Below are 24,399 nucleotides of genomic sequence, written 5' to 3'. Positions count from 1 at the left end.
GCGCTTCATTGTGGAGTGCCGCATAACCAACCAACTCTGAAGCTCATCAAGATCTCCTGTTTTCATAGAATCCTGTGGTCTCGTTCCCGTCTCACTCGACTCACTCAGTTCTTCAGGGGGACCCACATCCTCTCACCTAAGAGAACCCCCATGCACCTTTGTAAAACTTTATTTCACAGAAATTAGACTGCTGCACATTTAAACTGGCCTGACTCCATCAAAATTCAAAACCAAATGTAAAAAATACAAATAGTGATCCAACTCCTTTAGGAAATAACTTAAAAAGCTGTTAAGTGTGTTGTGATATTTTAGGTCATAATTGAAGCTGGGTTTATAGGACTCGGCTCAGCTGGAGGTTACGCACCTGAGACCACAGGAGTGCAAACTGCTTCTACGTTCAAACACGTTTTGGGTCAGGCGGTTCTACAGAGTGTCACCTTGTCTTTGGCTCTCACTCGTCAATATGCCGTGTTTATTATTGCAATGGAAAACCAAAATGTTTTTGACAATATTTTCTACGCAGAGCCACTTGACCACACACAGTTCCGCAAAATCCACCGCTTTATACCATCTCACAAAGCGCCCATTTTTCCACTTCCTGTCAACTGAGACACAGTATATTCATTTGTAAGTGCGGTCATTTTTCCACTTCCTATCAACTGTGACATTTAATATATATTTATAAAAGCGCCTGGCGGCCTTCAGGCCAGCCAGTTAAGTTCAGGAGGGGTGACATGCAGATCAGCAAGCTCCTCCTCAAACATTGCATCAAACGCAATCTTGATGCGATGTGCTGCAATGAGGCTCTTTGACACCTTGGAAGGCATTTGGCCTGTGTGTCATCTCACTCGAGCAGACTCCTTCCTGACACAGCAGTTCTGTACTTCGAAATGAGTCGACAGTGGATTTGCATCCTGGCAACGCTGTTGTTTCACAACAGTAAGTAAATGTGACCTGAAATATTTTTACTGTGATGAGAAACAGTTGTAACTTTGCAATTGTCTTCCAGGGTTAACTGTTGAAGCTGCAATACAGCAGAAAAGCAAAGAAGGGCAGAAGGTTGAAATTCAATGCAGGCCCTCTGAGTCTGGTTCCATGGTTATGTGGTTTCGAGTATCGGACAAATACAACATAGATTTCCTGGCATCTTTCTCCAACAACGGCGTATTAAAATTTGAAAAGAGCTCCTTCTCATCCATCTTCAAACGGAAACCCAACGAGGACGTCATTAGTCTAAACTCCTTCAACAAAGACCGTGACAGCGGCCTTTACATTTGTGCTTCCCTAAAAAACAGCGAATTAGTATTTGGCGATGTCACCCGACTGACAGGAGGTAAGATCTTTTTTTTTTTTTAAATTACAATGATTTCAAGCGCGATAATAATGGGACAGCATTTGATAATATAAAACTTGTTTTCTTGAGAAATTGTTGAAGCTCCTGCGGCCCCCACACTCAAACCCAATCCATCCATGAGCGTCTCGCCCTATGCTTCTGTCCCTGCTACTACTACTATGCAAGGTACGTTACTAATGTCACTCTTGTGTCACTAAGCTTACAATCCTCTGTGGGTGAATACAAGGAAGTAACAATCGATAATCAATATCTAAACTAAAATGTATTTCTTGATTAGGTGACTCCATGTTTTGTGATTCCATCATACTGATTCCACTGTTGGGCAGTTGTGCCCTTCTGCTCCTAGTCATCATCATTATCATAGTGTACTGCAATCGTAAGTTCCTTTGAATATGTCCAAAATGGAAGTGGCAGTCCTCAAGGAGGCTATCACGTTCCATTTTAATTTTGGCTTCATCCTTTACATGTTGAGAAATATACTCACTTTATTGTTGTATAGTAGTAAAATGTTTTTTTCCACCCCAGGTATTAGGACACGCAGATGCCCACATCATTATAAAAAGAGGTATGTTGTTTTTATAATTCCATGATGTCAAATTCTAATTTCAACCGTGGCCCACATTTTAGACAAGATTGAAGTTTATGACCACCAAACATCACAATGACATCAGCTGAAAATGTACACTGTTCATATCAGGAATGTGAATTCATGATATGAGAGAATACATAGTAAATCAATTTTAAACCGTACTCGGGTATAATTAATGGAAACATTTCTAAATGTCATTCATTTGAATGGCTCCATAAAGTAATATTTCGGAATTAAAAGACATGTATACATCTTTAATATTCCTTGTCAGCAAGATAACATTTGAAAGACTAAAATTTGTAATGACAAAAATACTGATATAGTAAAATAAAAATAGAAAAAAACTAAACAGCTATTAATACTCAAAACTAGCTCTAAAACCTGTTCATCCAAATGAGCTTTTCCGTCTTTTTCAGGCTGCAGAAGAAAACGACTCCTGGAAAACAATAACAACAGCAGCAGCAGTATTGATCTTTATATAACTCTAGAAACATTCTATTGTGATGATATATTTTAACAAAGTGTCACTGGATGCGTAAAAAAAGCTTTTCAACAAAATTACATGCTTAGCAGCTCCTATTTTCAACTCCGTTCAATGTGGTTCGGATTTAGCGGCAATGAGGATTTACAATTTTTTTTCTTTTATTTCTTAATAACTAAACCAAATAACGTTATTTTTTTGTTGAAGAGTCAGTTTGTTGGGGTGTCGCGGTAAGTGATGAATGAATGTTAGACATGTACTGTGGACGCCAAGAATATTTCTTCATTTGGGTGAATATTTATCAAAATGTTTGTATTGTTTTGCATTCTCATTTTAGTATGTACATTTCTCTCAATTTTAAGGATTGTAAAAAAAGTAAAACGGTTTACTTTGAGAATAATTTAATGTTCATTTCAGATTTTTTATAACAACCTTTTTTTTTTTAACCAATACTGAATTAGAATTTATTTTTGAAATGTGTTTTTTTCTATTATTCGATTATATTATTTGCCAAAACATCTAAATATATGGTATTTTAGAATTCGTATGTTTGAGACAGTAGGTGAAATCGAAGAACATTTACGTATTTGAATTTAAAAAATGAATCATTTGCATTGATGCGTTTTCATTGTTTTGTCATTAAGGGTCTGCAAAAAACTTATTTGCACATTATCTGCATATTATTTTAGAATTCCAAAAATTCTGATATTAGCATAAAAAAAGAAAAGAGAGCACTCATTTGAATTTTAATGAATCATTTCTTTATTTATGTTCATTGTTTTGGCACTATAATTTCAACAAACCCGCTCATTTGCATCACCATCAGTCATTCAGGATCCTGGCTAAAATATATAAACATTCAATGATTTTAGCAAAATAAATGTTGAGTTTAAGCCCACCGAAGTGAACAGGAAGTGGGCTGCTATAACATTTTGCAACGTGAAAAACCACCAAGTCAGGAGTTTTTGTTCCTGTTAAGGTGTAACACACGCACCCACACAAACGGATCCCTTGCACCTAGAAAAACAAAAAGTCATGAAAGATGTTCAAAGCAGTATTTAGCCTTTCCCACATGAAGTAGTTCATATGTTTATCAAATTCCTTTTAGGCACAAATGGTGTATAAAATACACATTGAGTGATTATTAGTATTTATTATATTTAATTAGTATTCCCATATCTAAAATATCTCACCTCTCAAACCCAAACAAAAACAGAGGGAGCCCTTTGTAAATCATACAGTGTTTTCTTATATAGAGAAAAATATATTTTTATAATTTTTTTTTTTTTTTTTTACAGTTTGTTGTAAACACCACCTTTGTTTACAAAGTGCAATTGTGGACACCAGTACTTTTTACAAAATATATACCATAGACCCTACAGCTATTTCTCTTAAAAAAAAAAGTTACTTGCAAGGAAGAAGCCTCCAGGTTGAGCTTTGCATATTTGTATGTATTATCCAAAATAAAAGCGAACAAAGCATCTTAATGGCACTTGAGCACTTGCATAAAGCATTGCACAACATCTTAATACTCCTACTACACTCATTCCTCGCTGCTTGTGAAAGATGATAGTGACCAAACTCGTGCGCCCGTTGTGTGACGTAGGAGAGCAAAAACAAGGTATGAGCATCACCTTTTTTATCCACATTGACCAGCAAACTCATCAGATTTTTTTATTCTCCAGCATGCCTCGCTGCACAGACAGAAACCGAAAGCTCCTCATCCTTGACTACAAGTGAAACCAGGCATAGTTTTATGTAAGTGTGTGCATGTGTGTGTTGTCATTCAACTCGTGTAGATCCTTGATTATTTATTAAAAGTACAATCTCAATGCAGAGAGTAGGGTCCCCACTGGTGCGTCCTTAAAGGCCTCTGGAGGTCAAAGTGCACCAGCAACCTGCAGCACAAACATGTCGGTTTATTTCCCTTACTAATTAAAAAAAGTGCATTCGCTACAGCTTAAAGATACATTAGATGATAAAAAAAAATATTTGGGAAAACCTGAACTGTAACTGTTCATGTGCACATGAATGCATGCATACATCCATCCATCCGTCCGTCTTCCGTGTGAACCAAAAGTGATTTGTTTTTCATTTGATGCGGTTCGTGAGTGAGTTTCTGTTTTATGATGAGACCCTTTGACACTGCTCTGTTAACAGGCTACATTTCCTCTTCATCAAGCACATTTGATGACACCAACCTGACAGCGAGTTGTCTAGCTCTTCTTTCCTTGCTTTGTAGATGTCACTACGACGTCAGAGCTTAGTTGACCAGAGAGCTGGTTGTCCGCAGGAGGCTCTGATGCATGTTGTTTCTGGAAAAAAAAAAAAAAGTCAGTTAAAAAAAAAGTAACACTGGTGGGGAACCTTCTGCGTACAATCATCAAACAGGCTCGATGCATTTCTATTAGTTGAAGCATACATGCGACTGTGTGGCATCAAGCACAGACAGGCTTGCAAATAGTCATTTGGTGCGCTAAAAATAAATTCTGAGCATGCAGCACGATCGTCGCTTACTTTAAACTTTGACTTTGACTTGTTCTTGCTCTGTCGGTAACACAATTAATTAACATTTAAGTCAAGCTAGGCAACCTCGGTCGGGGGAGGTTCAATGAAACGCTGGGTCCTCGAGACGGGGTGTTGAACATGAGACCACAAGATGGTGCTAGCTCACTTTTAAAAAATAAACACATATTTGAAATGTTGACAGTCCATAAACACATTATAACTTAGGGCCTGATAAAAATACCAGGTACTTTTATAACAAGACACAGAGGGACAAATGAGTGGTGGGCACTCCTATTGTAATGGTGTTTTATTTATGTTAAGAATATCCCATTTTACAATAGCAATTATTAGTGTTTTACCTTCAGAGGCTTCGAGTCAAGGACAGGAGGTGTCAGCTCTGTGGCGGCGGCAACAGACGATGAGGCCGACGTGTTGAAATCGCTGGCCAGCAGGTCCAAGGCCGTCTTATCGTCCATAGACTTTTAACGGGGCACCAAAGAATACAAGGTGAATTTCCATATCCACACAACATGCATCATCTTGTTGGATTGTGCAAGACTCTCACCATTTTTGGTTTAGCGTCCGCGATGGCCTTAGCTTCGGCCATTTTCTTTAAAAAAAAAAAAAAGAAAAGAAAAAAGGAAGTTGATTAAAGTCACACTGATTTACACACACTGAAGAGTTGAGTTAAACAATTGTGTACTTCCTTAGTTAGTAGCAAAGGTCATTCAACTGTCAACTGGGCTAATGCAGCTTTATTTGATGGCGTGTGGTACCTTAAGATCCTCCTCGGTGGGTCTGTACTCTGGTGGAAGACTGTCGTCTCTCTCTCCCATTTTAATGAGCCTCTCTTCAACAGCCTTCTTCTCCTGCACACCAAACAAAAACATCATGTGGCTACTTCATCACGTCTTGTTTTGCTTTTAGCAGTTACGATCCAAATTCTGCGAGTGGTCTTTTCTCAGCGCCCACCTTGACAAGGTCTTTGGCAGGAACAGGGGCTGGCTGAGGGGCAGGAGTGATTTCCGTTATCAGAGTTTTGGATAGAGCATCCAGGGCGCCGTCGTCTCCTGCTGAAAACTGCATGCAGAAACACGCACAATGACAAATTGCAGAAAACAATAATATCAATAATCTTGATCACTTTTCTTTGCGTCTTTTTGTTGTTACCTGTGAGGCAGTTTCTGTGGGGGCACAAGCAGCAGATTTCAGTTTGGGGGCAGCAGAGGATGGAACAAAGTCTTCGGCTAAGGCATTCAGAGCAAAGTCTGCAGAGGACTAAGGGAGAAATAATTCAAGTAAGAATGTTTTCAAAATAGTCCAGTTGGATTTGTGTGTGGGCTATTTTTTTCCTTTTGAATTATTTTTGCATTGTTGTAATTTAACTCCATGCCACTAGAGGGACTCTCATGCATTGTCAAGAACTTGAACACAGCAGGGGTGGACAGGAAGCCATCAGTTTTTGATTGCGTCAAATGCCTTGAAACTAACTACCAGTGTTTAAGGTAAGATTTATATGTGTATATTTTGGTTACCTTTATGATATGAGTTATTTGCCGTGTTGTTAAATAAACCTGCACATCTTAATTTTTGACTTAACCAACATAACGCTGTCTCTGTTTTTTCAGCCTCAGGAATTGACGAGGATTAAGTCAATTCACATACAGCGCTTCACAAATGTAGCAGCCAAGTTACCACCGAGACAAAACAGAACCCAACATACATGCACAGGAGCAGCAGATGAGGCGAGCACAGGAGCCTGGACAGCAGGAGCAGAAGAGGCGGTCAAGTCGCAAGATAGAAGGTCAAGAGCTTCGCTGGTATTCATCTTGGGCTGCAGGTATAAATGATCACAGCATTAGATTGAATGAAAACTCTCAAATGCATCATTGAATTAATATTTCGATATCTGTGACCACAAACGGACAGTTGTTCAGATTTTGAGTACAAATCAAAACAATCACCAGCATCAAACTCTCCAAGTGACTCTGATTATGTCATACCTGAGGCTTGGGGGCAGGCAGATTTTTGAGTTCCTCCTCATTGAACCTGTATTTTGGTGCAATGGAGTCTTCCCTTTCTCCTACACGCACGGCCTCTTCCTCTTTGTGCTTAGCCTCCTATTAATAGAATACTAATAGTCACGCATTGTTTACATAGAAGCAAACATCGTAACCGTATACAATGCATTTGATGCAATTCGTTAGCAAACTGAACAAAAATATCGTAATGTGTGTTTCTTACGGAAACAATGTCCTCGGGTCTAAGTTTGGGGGGTTCCGGTGTTGGTTCTGATGCTGGCAATGTGTCACTAAGAGCACCGAGAGCATCCAGAGGCATGTAGTCACCCTGAGGAGACAAGGCTGGAAATTTAGGATACTTTTCATGATCAAGATTTAAACCAAGAGCAGATTCTGATGTTCCGTGTTTGGTCTTCAACATTACCTCATCAGTTTTGGGCTTTCCTTGCGGTGGTAACATTGGAGGACAGTTTGACAGCTGAGGAAATACAAGAGAGAGTCTAGGAACACTGAAGACAGAAGGCTTGAGGGGACAGTGAGTCACAATTTGAAAAAGTTTTACCTGGGGTGCCTTTCTGCTCGTAGGAGGAACCGGTGCGTGGACACCGGACGATTTAGTTGAAGTCAAAAGATCTTGAGCGGTTAACGTTTTTTTGGTCTGGAAACACACACATTGTGTAAGCCTCTTTGGAATTGCAGTTTGTCAGTTTCAAACAAAAAAAGTTATTAAAAATACAAACACAAAATAATTATCTGTAGTTGGTTACCTGTGCTGGGGCAGCTGAGGAGCTTGTGAAGTCTCCAGACAAAAAGCTTAAGGCGTCATTGGTATTCAAAGAAGGCTACAAGAGACACAAAGGGCGACATTTGAGAACTACCAACTGTTGTGCCCAATTTTTGTTGCTGGTATAAATATCAAATTAGATATCCCCTTTGAACTCTTCAAACTGCTGCTGGTCGAGACTCACCTCAGGTTTCGGAGCAGGACGTTTTTTAAGTTCCTCTTCATTGAACCTGTACTCTGGTGCAATCGAGTCTTCTCTCTCTCCTACGAGAACGGCGTCTTCCTCCTTGTGTTTTTTCTCCTATTATAAAGAAAGAAGTAAATGAAGTGTTCATGCCTGACCACTGAAAAAGTGCCGATTGTTGTCATCCTACAGAGACAATATCTTCAGGTCTGAGCTTGGGGGGTTCAGGTCTTGGTGCATCTGCTGGTAGAGTGTCACTAAGAGCGCTGAGTGCATCTAGCGCCAAGGGACTGGCCTGAGGAGAGAATTTTAAAAGAATGGACCTCTGTCTATTATGATATGTTTATCATTATAGATAGGTTCAGAATTGTTACCATAGGAGGCTCGGGTGCACCAGGACACACACAGACGGTTGGAGCAAATGTAGGGACTTCAGCTTTCTGCAAGAGTGGATGTTAAGCACTGATTGTCACTGCTGATATTTGTCTAAGGTGTGGAGTGTACCTGTGTAGGAACTGTGGAGGAGGTCATAAGGTCTCCAGACAGGAGGTCCAGGGCCTCATTAGTGTTCAAGGTGGGCTGCGAAGAAAAATGTGATTACATTAACTTGGGCATGATGTGCATTTGATGAAACTATAAATTGGATTTTTGTGGAGAAAAAAAACTGAGAATTTATGTGAAGGTCACATAAGCCAGCACTTTGGCCTTGCAATCTAAACGTTATGTGGTCTCACCTCAGGTTTCGGAGCAGGAAGTTTTTTAAGTTCTTCCTCATTGAACCTGTACTCTGGTGCAATGGAATCATCCCTCTCTCCGACACGAACAGCGTCTTCCTCTTTGTGTTTTTTCTCCTACAAGGTGGACATGGTCACTATGTGTGGTTAGCATACCGCCTGGATGTTTGTGAAGATACAACTTTGAGATGTTTACCTACCGAGACAATGTCCTCAGGTCTAAGTGTAGGCTCCGGTTTGCGTTCCGATGTTGGCAACATGTCACTAAGAGCCCCGAGAGCAGACTGAGACATGGAGCCACCCTGAGGAGATAATTGGCTTTTAAGGAAGTGCCAAAGTGGGATGATTAGTGCAAGGAATCAAATGAATGGCCACTGACCTCATTGGGCTTTGTGTCCAGTCCAGCCTTCAGCGAAAAGTCTGAAGAGGCTTTTTCCGCCTGCATTAGTTTTGGAGGACCCATACACACAGTTTTCTAAGACCAGGAAACAAATGCTATTATGTTGATGATAGTTGCAAGCATGACACTGATGATTGAAAAAAAAAAAAAAGGAAACCTGTTTGTAATGTGCCACCTACAGGAATTTAGTTGAACAGTAGTGTTAGTTACAGTTGTGATTTTATACCTCAAATTGGTCAGGGGGAATCAAAGATTCCAACGAGAAGTTATCAACTTCCATCTTGGCTTTTTTATCAGCTGGAGGTTGAGTTGCTACTTTAGGCGCAGGGACGTCGACTTTCTGAAAACACCAACCACAGCAGGGAATGAAGTTGCTAGGCAAGATGCAAAAGAAGCGATAGAAATAATAAATCGGAATGTCTCTACCTTCGCGAGTGATGGCGCAGCGTAACACGCGGCAGCAGATGAGGCAGCGGCTTTATCTTTTTTCTGAGTAGGGGAAAAATTAATAATAATAAGTTAACATCCAAAAGAGCTTAAACCAAAAACTCTTTCTGACCTCCTGCATTTTGGGTACAGTTGGAACAGTTGACGTCATGAAACCAAACGAGAGGGACTCCAGGGCCTCGTCTGTGCTGAGTGGTTTCTGAGGAGAAACGTAAAGTGTCACCATTAGCTGAGCACACATTTTCTTACAACAAGAAAAAGCAGTTGGTTTAGGAGAAAGAGCCATAAGATTCTTTTAATTCTCCACTAGAGGGCGTTTTTGACCACAAGTAAACAAAAGAACACAAACAGATCAAGGAAAAGTACTGACACACCCTTAAAATTCCTTCAAGAGGCAAAGCAGTCTGACATAGACTACCTGGAATTACACGTGTAACACAAAACTAAAAGTGCATTCAAAACACTAAAGCTTAAAATCACAGAACTCACATGGGAGAAAAGTGGGTAAGATCATGAGACGAAAAAAAAGGGAGTGCCTTTGCAATGTAAGACGGCAAAGTGGGAGTGTGCTAAATTGGAAATGAGGCTCTGGTGACCACTAGAAAGGAAACAGACGGGTGAAGTGAAGGGCGAACGTGGACATTGACCTGAATTTTATTGAGTAACTGTTTGGACATTCAAAACTAAATGTAAGAAAATGTGAGGATTGTTGAGGAATTGTTATGCAGATGGAACTAAGGGGTCAAGGTCATCCCTGAACAGATGAATTAATGTATTTAGGTGTGTGTTTTAACACTTTTGTCCATTTGTAAATGTCGGACAAGAGCCAACAAGATCCGGTAGGGAAGGCGGCAGAGAAGGTTCTGTATAGCTTACAAAGACAACACCCAGCCAACACCGCAATGCAACATTCCTCAGGCTAGTGTGTTTCAGTGTCTCTCCTGATTTTGTTTGCACTTAAAAATGAAAAAGGTGGCCACTTACGGGGACATCTTTAGGTCTGGTGTCTGCAGGAAGTGGAGCCTGAAAATTAAAATTGTATGCAGTTAAAAAAAAAAAAAAGGATAAAGAAAATCCAATGATCAGTTCATGAAATAAGTTAAAATATCTCACTTGAAATTTGTATTTTTTTTAATAATTTAATACCAAACAAAAGAATTAAATACAAAAAGTTAAACTCAAAGAACAGAGCAGTGATGCAGACAGATTCCGCTACAAGCGTTACTCTTGACCTGCTGCAACTGACCATATTTTCAAATCTGTAACCCGGGGGCAGCGTCTCCTCTCTTTCTCCACATTTGGGAGCCTTCTCGGATGTGGCATCAGGCTGTGACACATGCGACACGCAGTTATGCACACCAGAGCCATGCTGTGCGTCAGTGCAATCATCACCTCTTTACAAAATGTACCTCTTTGACCTCGGGGCCGGTGAATATGGGTTGCTTAGGAGTGACCGGATCAGCAGGTGGGAGTATACTAGCCAAGGCGTCAAACGGATCTATGGCGGGTGTCTGCGCATGCCACACAATTGAGCGTACTGGAGCAAGTGACACAGCAACATGCTTGCCAGAGCAGATAAATGCCTCTTTACCTCTTTGGCGCCGATTGTTTCTGTTTTGGGACGTACTTCCACATGCACCTGAAACCAAGAATGTTAATCAATGCATAGACCTTTACGACACGCAGATTGTTGTCAGAGAGGAACAGCAAAAACCCAAGAACGGAAACAAACGCCAACATTTTACGTAGACTGCTTTATGTTTCTTGCTAAATAAAACGAGCAAGTATACCTTGGCCCTGTCTTGCGGCGAGCCTTTAGATGTTGACAAGGCAGCGTTAGCTGCTGCTGTAGTCGCCGCTGTTCCAGTGGCAACAGTGAAAGACGTTCTAGTGGAGACAGGTGACGTCTACAAAACAAACCATCCCATGAATTCAGTCAAAAGCTCCAAAAAATTAACTCTCAGAATAACGTTGGATGCATAAAGCAACATATCGCCATCACCCAGGGAGCTCCAAAGATGAAACAGTTACCTTGGACATCATTTCGGGACTGCCCCTCGTCCCAGAAAATGTCATGTTGACAACAGTTGAGCCGGCAGACGACATGTCAATAACAGTGGGCTTGGTGTTAGTCTATAAACCAAGGAGCAAGTGCTTAATGGACACCGTGGGGTTATTTTTGTAGGCAGCTCAAAAAGCTTGGAGGAAAGCCTTCCATCCCAAAAGCGAAGACAGCAAAGAAGTGGTGTGCTGGAGCAAAGACTGTGACAAAGGTCACGATGTGGACACACAAAGAGAAGCCAGTGAATGGCATCCAGACAAGCGAGCGACACCATAAAAAGGAAGCCGGTAGTTCCAGTCATACTGCAGCCGAGCCCTTTTGCTTCACCCGTTGCCCGTCTACCTGGGGTTTAGCTGTAGGAAGCCCCTGCCCCGCTGTCCTGATGGAAGTACTTGCTGATCTGCTACCACCTTTGGCTGTGGTAACGCCGCCAGACTTTGAAGCCATGGCGGATCCTGATGATGCCTTCTGAAAAGCACCGGGAGTGAAGATGTCCATTTTTATATCTTAGGGATTGCACGTAGCACAAAGTACCTTTGGGCTCCCATGGCAGTAATGGAGAGGATTTAGGATGCTCATCAGCGAGCGTTAGCAGATGATTTGTCTGCGACAGACAGATCTAAATCTTTGTGTTTCTGGATTACTACATACCCGTAAAGCAGGTTATCTGAGGTTCATACTCAAGACAACCTATTAGCTAAAGGATTCGTGTAAAGTTTTGTGTAATGATTCGTGTAATGTCGGTATCTCCCAATTCTTACAATATGATAGTACAATAAAAATCTGACCAGCAGCTCTTTCAGTTCGTATTTAGCTACTTACTAAATACTTTGAGCCAATCACTGAGCAAACTAATCTATAGCAACACAGCATATACTTGTATATCCAAGTAAATATGCAGAACTAGACTGACTACGACAGATTATTTTATCTAAGCCCTGGATTTGACGCCAGCATTTAAAAATGAATAAATTTAGTAAAAATTCTATCAAAGGGTTAAAACTCTTCCAGTTGACTGCAAAACTGGGCGTTACTTTCACACGCTCAACTGTCACAAAAGGGATATTTTATTTTCCAAGATAAATCGCTTCCCTTTTTCAATTTAAGACATCGGTATCAAAACATTTGGTACTGAAACAGGAAAAGCAACGACAATACCACACAGTCTGCATACCAGCGGGGTCAAAGGTCACCTAGACAATAATCCTCTCACTGTCAATGGTGGATTAGCACATGGAGAAAGTGACTTTTGAGATAAGATCTCCGTTGTGATTAAAAAGCAAGTTTTGATACCTCAAGTTGAGACGGCGTCGTCGTGGAGACCTGAGCTGCTGGTTTGGGCGTGTCCTGTCTGTGCTGCGACTGCAAAGAGACACACACGCACGCAAGCCAGTTTAGCATGCAGGAAGAAGAAAAAAAACACACAACGCTTCAAAAGGATCATAGGGTGCCATTAAAAAGCAGAAAGCTGCCACACGACACCAGATAACTTCAGTCCAACCCAGTGTACTGTGAGAAGACCTAACCCGTCCAATTTAGAGAATATGATCACATTATGTGATGACTCAACTCTTTGCAGAACTTGTTTTGTGTCCTGCAAAACAAAACAGCTGTGTGCTGAACTCAACACTTAAAAATGAAAATAGTGGATTTGGAATTTTTGCAACCTGAGTCAAAACAACCAACTTCTAAAATATCATTATTACATTTCCAAGCAGTCTTTTAGTGAGTGAACCTGTCAAGCTAGCTAGTTTGTTTGTTTTGTGATTAGATCCTAAATGGATCTAGCTTGAGAAACAATAGCAAACTTCCACATAGAAAGTTCGCAGCTAGTCCAGTCCCTATCTCTGCGAAGTGTGACTCCACTATTTTGGTCTATGGTAGTAACTTGACGTTATATTTCGAGCTATTCTTTTGAGCGAAATGTTTCTGTCGCAATATTGCAGACATCTGGAGGGGGTGTGCGACTACCATCAGTGATTTCCTCACAGACCGGTGTTGCATGTAACACAAAGTGGATCACAAGATTGGTCACAGCACGCAAATCACGTGTCGCTCACACTCGCTTCGCCTCGACGACAACAAAACATATCCGTGTATTGTTTGTCCCTTTTCTAATTTGCGCTAGATATGATGAGAGACAAATCGCGCCGATTACAGAGAAGCTAATGAAGTGAGCGCACCCAACAACCAGAGTGTCACCCTGCCACATGGTTAGTCATGTGGTTGTGGCTATTGCAGTAAATAATAGTGTTGCTAAGTTACCAAAAATAATGCTGACTGAACTACAGTGAGAACAAGAGATAACAGGCTGCAGTATTTTCATTATGATGGGTTCATGTTGAAAAGTGGATAAAGTATTATACTTAGATATTATTTCTCAAGATGTTTTGACACTATGGAACTTTCTAGTTTTTGTGCCATTTAATTCAAAGGGAAGTTGCCTAACAGGATTCGGTGACTCATTTGCCTTTTGTTTAAATAAAGAGGTTTCCTAAAGTCAAAGTCAAAGTCAGCTAATACATGCTACCTTGAGTTGTCCATGCAAATGTTAACTATTGGGAAAATCCTTTGCAACTGAGTCATTGAAAGATTTGCAATATATGTAGAAATTCGGTCAAAACATCCACTCAATCAAGTCCGTAGGGGTGGGGTCAAAGTTCAATTACACTTCCTTAACAAGATGTTGATGGACACTTTTCATTCAGATAATAATGAGTGATGATGACAGTGACAAAGGTGACAATATTCTCATGCCAACAAGGGAAGAGAAAAAATAGGGAGGCCCCGGTTTCGATGGGTGTGATGGACTGATCACACGTCAGCTACAGAAAAACACAACAGCAGGAAAATGGGGTCAGTGCACAAACAATGCAGTAGGCCCAGGCAGGCCTTACCCCACTGTAGCTCAAGCATGTTTTGAAAAGTGATGACTAATCTCGAGCTCCGCCCCTCCAAACCACAGACCGACGACATATTCAAATTTGCACGCCAGCAGCTGCTTCTAGAGGTTCTGCCTCAATTTTAAAATAGAACAGACAACCCAAGGAGAGGGGAACTGCGGTGTGCATCATCACAGTATTAAAGGTGAGGAGAACAGCGGAAAGAGAGGAGACGAGTGAAGTTAATGATGCAGTATCACTACCAGGAGTATACATGGCATGCGCTAGATTTCATTCCCAATGGAATACTGCTATATGTGTCAGAACTCAAAAGGCTCAAATGTCTACTGTCCAACAATGCAGCATTTTCCAACCTTCTCTGCGTGTTTTACATTCTGCCAGCACACCACCGAACAAAATGCCTCTTGCGTCTGAGTCATTTCAGCGCAGTGACAATCGTTGATAGTCTCAGCCAAAAGCACTTTTGCCCAAGTTTGAAAAGCGACAATTTCCTTGTGGAAGCAGATATTTTAACGACACGCAGTGATTTGCAGTCTGCCAAAGTGTATTATTAGTCATACTTTGATCATTAATAATAGAATGAAAACACATTCTAAGGACGCACAATAGAAAAGGTTTTGTGATACGATAATTTTCAACTACTGTCATGACACACAAGATATTATTAGAACATGACTGTCACGTTGTTTACTTGGACAAGTCTGAGAAAGCTACTTTCCAACCTTGATAGCACAACACACATAGTAAAAGCTCATCTGAAAGAAGACTGTTGACAGAATATCCATACGAGAACTGAAGAAGCGTTGACAGGTACCAGTCAGGAAGTCCTTCTGCACACATTTACCAAAGACAAATGCACTCCCCTGACATACCATAATTTTCTTTTGGAATAATATCCTGAATTTAACTTGTATTCCCGTCCAAGATTTTATCTTCAGGCTGAATCACCTTAGATCCTCTCTTTGGAGTAAACAATTGGAATCCACATTCATGCCCATGCAGAGACTCACACGCACAGACACACACACTACACACACGCCCAACCGAGCGCAACTTGTTGCTCCGCCCTCTAGGAAGTGCACAACAAGCTGGCATGAATGTCAGTCAGAGCCCGCCCCTTCACCCTGAAGCCCAACTCCGTCAGATTGGACAGTCGAACCAATACAGAACCGCCTACTTGCCACTGCCTGCGTGGAAAAAAAAAAAAAAAATCAACTAAGCTTTTGGGTGGGCACGTGCAGGGCTCTAGAAATATGGGACGCGCAGTTCTATAATCAACACGATGGACTACATGAAAAGAAGCCCTGCAAAGAAAGGCCCATGCAGTCCGGCACCATCTGGGTGTGACTGATACACTCATTGCTCTGGAATCTCAACTGCACAGCCACTCCAACAGAGACTCTGTGTGTGCATTTGGAAGAAAGAGAAAAGAAGGGGGCGGATCCAATCACATGTTGTCATGACCCAACCCAAACACAACATGGCAAGGGAACAAAAAGATTCTTTAAAAAAAAAAAATTGACGCAGGAAATAAAAAGACATGTGGAGATCAGATATATTTCCGCTAGCCTGTGCAGAACTTCAAAGTATGTGCAAATAACGCACGGGAAACTTCTGGTCAGTAGTCGGATGTTATGTAAGAAGGAGCAGAAAAAAAATGGAACGTAGGCTTCCCCTGCTCCGCATGCTGCCTGCTCTTGACAGTTAGTTAATCCTTTTAACTAGTCGAGTGACTCGAGAAGGGATTGCTGTGGAGAGCAGCGCCTTCTTGTGTCTAATAATACTCGCAACACTCAAGTGGCAATAATGAAGCGGCGCTCGCTCCTGTCCATCATCTCACACTTGGGTGCTAAAAGGTGGGTTGCTGCAGACAACGTCAATATTGTCCACATCTGTCATTGTACATAAAATTTTGGGATTTGAACTCGTCAACTCGTATTGACATCCCAAAAGTATTATCACATGAATATACTTGCCTCAAAAGTATCTAGTAGTTTAAATTATTGCCTAGGTTGCACAGGAAATTGATGGAAATTCCTTTTCCTACAACAGGCTTCTTCTGGTAAGAATGTTTGTGTTTGTTTATCTGAGAAGAGCAAATCTGCTTTAACAGCTCCACTCTGCCGAATGAGGCAACAAAACGTCTTGTTGTGCTTTTGACCCAGACAAAGAGCATGTGTGTCTCAGAAAGCCAACATTGCATGCTTGTACTGGATCCAAATGCCTTACTTGGTAACCCCTAACAACACTTATCTCTATTGTCAAATAATGAACCGAAGCAGACCTTGGCCCCGCCCGTACAGCGCTTGTTATCTTAAAGTTTATTAGAGCCAGACCCTGGGAGCCTTGCATTCTAGAGGTGGAATACCTAAGATAGTATAATAGAATTATAATAAATAGTTTGAGTGAAGAGTGCAAAAAAGTCACTTCTGCAGAAGAACCTGGAATTGTGTTAATGAGAAGAAACATTAAAAAAGTGACAAATGCAGTTTCAATGACTCAAAAAGATAATTTCATGTCAATAACTATCTTGTAAAGCCTTGCAATTTCCTACAGGTAGACCAAAGTATATGTGACCAGGAAGTGAAAATTTTATTTGAGTGTGCATGCCTTGACATGCAAAGCCAAACATTGCACAAACAGCTGGCATAGCAATATCATCACATTTATGCGTGACTTGTTTCTAGTCTTCCAAAGCAAAAGTAGAAATATTTTTCTTTTTTAGCGTCAGTTTTTCATTCATGTTGCCAAATCTAAGGCCCACATAATCATGAAAGCATGGAAATTTCTCCAGTTTCCATGCGCATCTATGTCCTCCTGCTTTATGTGCCCTTTGCACTGCCTTCTCTAAATTTATCTCCCCCTCCTCTAGTTTACTGTCCTTGACTTCAACTTAGACTCTCACAGTCAGGCTATCACTTTCCGTAAACCGCACCAAGCTTTTAATGAGCTCAAGATATTAGGTTAGAACTTGTCAGCAATTGTGAAAAGTAGTGAATCATAATCGCACCACTGACAACAACATTCATGTGTTTATGTGGAGTCTCAAACCAAGAATTACTTTGTTGCATTTTCTAAAAAGTGACTGGCCTATTTTTATTTCCTCTCAGGACAAACAGCTGCTTGCAGATGCAAACAGACAAGAGGAACAAAAAGATCACGCTCCATAAAACACTTCAACAGGTAAGCACTTTAAAGCCTGGGAACTTGATTTTACATGACAGACAGACCAAAAGCCTGGAAGCAAAATTTAGATCCAAAGGCAAATTGACCTTGAAGTCGGCTTGAGTCCTGTGCAATTATGTACAACCACATTCAATGCAAATCATTATAATTTACTCCATATGAAAAAGTGTGTTGCATTTCTCTTTTGCATGATATAATACTGCCGTACATATACATGAATGTTAATCTTATCCATTCAGCAGACTCCTCTTTGTCTATTTTAAGCTTTGCTGCATATAGATACTTGACATAAGCAACTTCAAATAGGAGGCTATTTATTGATGATTGATGTTCAGTGAGCAGACACGGTGTGACAAATTTGCGGCGACCTACACGTGACACAGGCTAACCGGCCCGGCTGATTCGTGCTGACAGAATGATGAAGGACACAACTTGTCAATCAAAAGCGAACCTGAATTAAATGTAAACGTTTATGGACAGATTCCATTTGTGATTTCTGAAGCGGTATCCATAGTGGCAATATTGATAGGGGTTACTTATCAATTCGAATTTTCACTGTGTTGTCATGAATGTTATTTTAGTAAATGAAAACTGACAAAATAGCAAAAAGAAGCCAAAACATTAACTAAATGCATTACAAACAAAATGTTTTTGAAATAAAATTAAAATGGAGCATTAAAAAATAAATAATAAAAAGAAAAGAAAACTAACTAAGTCAAAAGAAAAGAAAAAAACGATCATGAAAAATGCAATCAGTAATTTGGGGCAACGTCAGTATAATAAATTACTTGCTGATTCCCACCCTTAAAATATACAGTAATAAAAAACAAAGGTTTAATCAACCTGTAATGGCTCTACGCTTCTCTTATCTGTGGACTTTGCTCTTGTGGATGAGCACAAAAAAACTAGACATTTTTTCCCAGAGGCCATTTCCTTTCCTTGTAATGAAAATACTCCCAGACCAGTGGGAATCGTGAAGCGAACCTGAGCACAACAAAATTCCGATGAAGACGATGAACACTCCTGCCTGGCAGTCGCACATAAACAAACAGACTTGATAATGAAGAGTGACAGCGGAATAACCAAAGTACAGCTGTTATATAATCCCTTTTACACTCTAAAATAGAAACGTCAACCATTATATGTCCCGATTTCAGGCTGCACAAAGAAGAAGAAAATATCTTAAAACCAGCTACACACCCATTTAGATTGTTCAGCACATTATCACATGAGAATGCTATTTGGGCGAGACGCAGAAACTCTCCAAGGACTCAAAGCGTTTTCCTGAGCATCAACAATCAGTGCAAAATGGAACAAAACAAAAACACACGCGTTGTGTGCCTTGAACAAACAAACGCAAACACTGAAGGCCTTGTCCCAGCTTTGGCTTAATATATGACTGCTAGGAAAAAAAAACATTCCGCTTGCAAGGCCTGACCAAGAGCTCTTACATTCCACAAATAGGGAGCGAGGTCTGTCTTGGACTGTTGCCAGTACAGTTTTCCTCTGCGAGACCTTTTCTCCAAGTGGAGCAGTAAAAGACGAACTACCAGGCAAGCGTTGTGTCTTTCTCTTCGCAGCTGATTCAAGGCAACACAACAATACACACGTGGATACTTTCATGGCATGAGCACTCGCAAACGCATTCGCTCACAGCGACACACACCTGCTCATCCACGGCAACATCCTGCAGGGTCGGGGTCTCTTGGGTACCTCGGATCCAGCTCAGTATTTGGCCCATGTTGGCTGATGGTGCCTCTGTGTGTGTATTGTGTTTGTCTGTCAACCCCTGGCGTGTCTGTCGGCTCGCAGCATGTTTCCAACACGCAGGGAGGGGAAAAGAGGGAGGGAGCAGAGAGGAAGGGGGCGTGGTGGGACCAGGGCGTGATGGGGCAGGAGATCGACTAGGAGGGGGAGGCTCGCATGTGCATGAGTCACAAGAGCCAGAGCTTGAATTTCCCGAGATTAAAAGAGAAGGGAGCTGAGCCGCCATATGTACATTAGATGCATATGTGCACTATATGTCATAATTCTTTAAACAAGGTCTCAAACGTTGTGGAAGCTAGGCGTATACCCAAGATGCATGCACACACCCATTTTTGTTTTCATATTCCTGCCTTAGGCGGTTACACGTGAACACACGCAGGTCAATCAACTGTTATAAAGGGAGCTTATGTAACTTCCCACTAACAACAATAAAGGGAGGCGGTAGAGTGTAATTACACCACGTTGATGACTTTTCTTACGTAGACTCACTAGACTAATATTTTTGTTTTTACAATAATATTTTCGATGTAGCCCCAGTAGTCTAAACATGACAATCTGACTAGAATACGAATTAAGTAGCAAAGTCCAGCCCAATTTTATCCACCTCAAGGGGCGGCCATTTTGCCACTTGCTGTCGACTGAAAGTGACATCACAGTTTCTCAGGTAACGTCCAATCATTGCTGACCTGTTTTCGTCTGATGCCATTTTTAGTCGACAGCATGCGACAAAATGGCTTCCCGCCTGACATGGATAAAAACAGTTGTATTTGGCTGTTTAATACATATTCCAAAAACAATATCATGCAGAACATCAAGTTTAGTCTAGTAGGGCTGCATACAATATATTATTGTTAATACATTTTTTTGACTTGACTTCCCCTTTAAGGAATCACAAGTTTTACACAAAATTGTCAGTGTTTACAATAGACATTAAAAAATGCTATGAAATGTATTCAATAAGCAAATTATATTTTTTTCAACAGCCATGAAGTCATATACTGAGCGAATAAACTAACACAAACGATTATTACTAAAGCAAACAAAAAGGGCTGCTAAAGCTATGATTTGAACACCTACGCCGAGTGCAAAATCAGCATTGATATTTGTGTTATGCACATCGTGTGCATCTTCAAGCCGTACTTGGGTGGAGTATGTGCACAATACAGCTTTGGCATGAGTCACTGCGATAGAATCGCTATGCTGTCTGCCCATTAAAACCTTTCAGACTTGCTACTCCTGTTTGTGCAGCTGACATCGACTGGTCACTGAAACCTTGGGAGTCCAGGGACCCCTTAGCATATATAGCATAATGCTTTATGGCTCCTAAATATAAACGAGTGTTAGTGCACCCTGTGACATATTTGTAGCTGGAACATGAACCACAGGGCTACAACTCCGGAGTACTTTGATATACACCTTGCCAGTGGCTATTTAGGCACAAAGTCATCAAATAAAACCTCCCATAGAATTGTATATAGCATATTGAATTTAAATCTTGAATAATGCAGTGTATTGAATCAGTGTGTGTCCACAGAGAGCATGTTAACTTTAAAAACAAGGCATGTCACGAACATGACATTACAAGTCACTTTACAACCCATTTGTCTTCGCTACGAGACAAACTGTGCATGACACACTCCCTGTCATGCAGACACGATCCAAAGTGTCAAGCCGCCCAGCCTGTCAAACAAGCTGATGCACCATGGGAAACAATACAAACACAGTAATTAGCCAGGCTTGAGTTGGGATTTAATGCGATCGGACTTGCATTGGAAGAAACAAGAGATGCATTGTGGACGTACAAGAATATTTATCATGAATATTTTCTACAAGATAACAGCGGTGTACATATTCAAAGACAGAAGTATGTCATACTCAGTTGTGAACCTATAAGATTTTTCTACACCTCGAAATCAAGAAATTCCAATCACCCAAAGAACATGACTCACTTATGCAAAAGTAATTCAGGCAAACATTTTTCTCAACACACCCCAGGTAAACTAATAACAACGACGACTTCATCTTCCTTTTGTCCTCTTTGGCGGGTGTTTCATTGATTTTGTGATGTAATTCTGGGTGTTACAATTAATGACTCAAACGTTGCAGAAATGTGCATTTTGCAACATCTGACAACACTAATACTCACAAACCCATGCTGGCTCTTGTCTCAAAAGCTGAAATGTGATTTTTTTTTTATATACTTGCGTGCCGGAGCAGTGTATAAAGGTGCGAAAGTGTACAGGGGAAATAGTCACTCAACTAAAGACTAGACACACAGACCCGCCTGTTATTTCAGAAAGTAGCATTTATCAGCATGAGCTTACGCGTGATTTTTTTCTGCAGCAGAGGGAGACAAACAGATCGAACATCATGCACTCTTAAGGATACATTGTGTCCTCATATCTGACCTGAAACAGAAAGATGGATGGATGGATGGGTGGGCGGAAGTATGAAGAGGGAAAATGTAAATAGTAGATGATTAACTGCACAAGGTAATTCAGTTGTGTGCTATTCAGTCTGAACACTAAAGGGCACAAGCTACACAAAAAAATAAGAGACGAAGAAGCATGTACAGTCTGGTCGATATAAAAAGAGTAGGAATGAGAATTCCATTACTACCTTTTGGTGACAATGACACAAAAAGTTGAATAACGCTATCAATAATGGATTTTTGGTATAACATTTTCTTGCAAAAAATCCACACTTTCACTTTTATCGCTAAAAATGTATGTATCAATAAAATTGAAACTCGGTCAATTTAGGGAACACCCTAAAATTCCATCAGTCCAGAAATATACTGAAGAGTTATTGTTTGGCAACAGACTGTCAAGGAAAGAATTCAAGGGGAAATCTACAGGATGCTGTGTTGTCGACCCATTGTTTTCCCCCGCTTAATGAATTTAACACCAGAATAAGTAAATTCAAAATTTCACTCACTTACCAAACACACAGTTAGGCGCATGTTTGAAATTCAATTGGCTGAGCAAGAAGATAACACTTAAAAATACAAAACATGTTCATCTAATTATTAAAACAAGTTTAAAAAAAAAAAGCATTTTGATGTCAGCAGTCACAAACCCAGCAATAATATCAATGCGTGAACAAAGTGCGTTAATCTCAAGAGAGTGGCTTCAAAGCTACTTACAACATAGTTGTAGAAGGCTGCATACGCCATGAGGGCAGAGGAGGCGAAACACACAAGAGGAATTAAAAGAGTCACCCAGAACTGGAACGCACTCCTTGGTGGATTCTTTTTCTTGCACTCTAAGCTTTATCATGCCACACCAAAACGTGTCTCGTGCCACTCCCCGCACATTGACGGAGCTGTCTGTGCTGTTGCTTTTTGACTCGCTGCCCAAGTCACCTCGAATTAATTATTTTCCAGCAGCCTCTTCACACTTCCCGTCCCAGGGAACAATAGTCAACTTCTGTGTGTGTGTGAGAGTGTGCGCTTTATGCACCACCCCTCACTTTACCGGTACCGGTAGTATACAGTGGTTTCAGAGAAGTGAGTTGCGTGCGTGAATAATACGATAATACAGTGGTGCAATACGCTTTTCTGCAGAAATGACACTTTACTGACTGCGCTCGCGAGTAGTATTCAAGACTATTTCAAATGCGTCAAATAAAATGCGTCATCTCTCAAAACAACCATGTAACATCACTTGAAGAAGAGATGGCGTTTGCATCTCCCTTCCTTTGTGTGATTAAATGCCAGTCGAAGCTTTCCTCACCTCCTCCGTAGCCGCTGAGTGCTTGTGATGGCCGTGGTTTCTCCTCTTGTGTGGCATCTTGGTAACAATTGAGTGAGTTGATCAACCGATGGACTTCTCGCTCACAAAATGGGAATGCAGGAGAATCTGTTGAAACCGAGAAAAAAAAAAGTTGCCCCTCCTGCTGGCACCACTTTTGTCAGACTTGATGATTTAAAGATGTTTGGCGCAGAAGTAGAATGTTTCTGTGTTTCTATGTGAGCGCCTGTGCGACAAATACAGCAGGCATGGTTAATCTTATACACAAACGTAAATTCTTATTATTAGATGTCACATTTCAACCCGTTTGTAATCATATTGCTCTAAAGGGGGAAAAAAAGACTAATGTTATTGGACACACCCACAAGCCATTTTGTTTTTTCTGTTGATGACTCTTATTATATAGTTTGTAGAGCGCACACGTGGAGCTAGACACATTATTTTAAGGCTATGCTCGTGGAAGAAAACATGTTTGGAGATAACGTTTTATGTGATGATTAAATTACAAAGCATACAACAACGATTTGAATGTTATCAAAACAATCCCTGCGTCTTTTTTACATTCCTGCTTCATTATCTATAAAGCCACAACAATGCGTTACTTGATAAAGGTATCAACTGTCTTTGTGTGCGTTTAACAAAAGGTGAATGCTAAATGGGGATTTAATATCTTCTTAAACCTTTCCCCAGCAAAGTATTTACATAACACACCCCAAACCAGAAGACGGGGTGAGTCATCGTTTACGTCATCGTGTTTCCACCGGTGACGCTGCACATTAGTCATGCAATGCTGCCCTCTAGTGGAATTAAAGAAAAACATCTTAAATCTAAATTTGTGATTGATTTTAGTATTTGTAGTAAATCCACATTTTAGTACCAGGAAACTTCAAACAGTTTTATGGTATTTTGATGTATTTAAATCCGAAAAATATACAGTGTTATAAAAGAGAGGCCACACATCCTGTTGCCCCCCCCCCCCCCCCCACACACACACACACACACACTCTGGCCTTCCAAATGTACACGACATCTGAGTGAAAGCATCACCTTCCTGACATTCACACATGTTGATAACCATATGCATTGTGTCATATCAATGTCTCATTTCCTCATTCTACATGCCAGTCCAGATGACATCTGGTTGACATTTTCGCAGCATCAATTGATGACACATGACATTTGTGCAACATTGTGTAGCTTTGGTGACAAACAGATTGAAACCAAAGT

At 40.7% G+C, this 24,399-nt stretch overlaps 2 protein-coding genes across 20 annotated transcripts; one reads left to right on the top strand and one right to left on the bottom strand.

The window, feature by feature from the left end:
* Positions 1 to 86: 86 nt before the first annotated feature.
* On the top strand, positions 87 to 3,911 carry cd8a (CD8a molecule). Its single transcript, XM_049734822.2, has 6 exons — positions 87 to 939; positions 1,010 to 1,333; positions 1,424 to 1,519; positions 1,632 to 1,730; positions 1,880 to 1,919; positions 2,360 to 3,911. The coding sequence occupies exons 1-6, from the start codon at positions 891 to 893 to the stop codon at positions 2,391 to 2,393; spliced, it is 642 nt and encodes a 213-aa protein (XP_049590779.1). The 5' UTR covers positions 87 to 890; the 3' UTR covers positions 2,394 to 3,911.
* Positions 3,163 to 23,319, bottom strand: cast (calpastatin). 19 transcript variants are annotated; one of them, XM_049734802.1, is made up of 33 exons: positions 23,155 to 23,319; positions 12,858 to 12,926; positions 11,907 to 12,029; positions 11,534 to 11,635; positions 11,293 to 11,409; positions 11,094 to 11,141; positions 10,912 to 11,013; positions 10,749 to 10,829; positions 10,487 to 10,525; positions 9,615 to 9,701; positions 9,482 to 9,544; positions 9,282 to 9,395; positions 9,035 to 9,130; positions 8,856 to 8,957; positions 8,656 to 8,772; positions 8,426 to 8,500; positions 8,296 to 8,361; positions 8,112 to 8,216; positions 7,922 to 8,038; positions 7,721 to 7,795; positions 7,516 to 7,611; positions 7,378 to 7,431; positions 7,177 to 7,281; positions 6,936 to 7,052; positions 6,656 to 6,766; positions 6,103 to 6,210; positions 5,905 to 6,012; positions 5,709 to 5,801; positions 5,498 to 5,542; positions 5,292 to 5,411; positions 4,942 to 4,971; positions 4,626 to 4,739; positions 3,163 to 4,322 (listed from the first exon to the last, which is right to left on the bottom strand). In XM_049734802.1, exons 1-32 carry the CDS (start codon positions 23,209 to 23,211, stop codon positions 4,641 to 4,643), a joined length of 2,841 nt encoding a protein of 946 aa, XP_049590759.1. In that variant the 5' UTR covers positions 23,212 to 23,319; the 3' UTR covers positions 3,163 to 4,322; positions 4,626 to 4,640. The 19 variants fall into 19 exon arrangements, with proteins under 19 accessions (XP_049590759.1, XP_049590758.1, XP_049590764.1 ...); XM_049734801.2 differs by having other exon boundaries at positions 11,907 to 12,032; positions 23,155 to 23,318; XM_049734807.1 differs by lacking the exon at positions 23,155 to 23,319 and adding an exon at positions 22,566 to 22,822.
* Between the last annotated feature and the right edge of the window lie 1,080 nt (positions 23,320 to 24,399).

This window comes from Syngnathus scovelli, chromosome 11 (assembly GCF_024217435.2).
Source record: "Syngnathus scovelli strain Florida chromosome 11, RoL_Ssco_1.2, whole genome shotgun sequence".
NCBI lineage: Eukaryota > Metazoa > Chordata > Actinopteri > Syngnathiformes > Syngnathidae > Syngnathus > Syngnathus scovelli.
The sequence above is the reverse complement of the archived record's forward strand: the minus strand, read 5'-3'. Positions and strand labels throughout refer to the sequence as shown.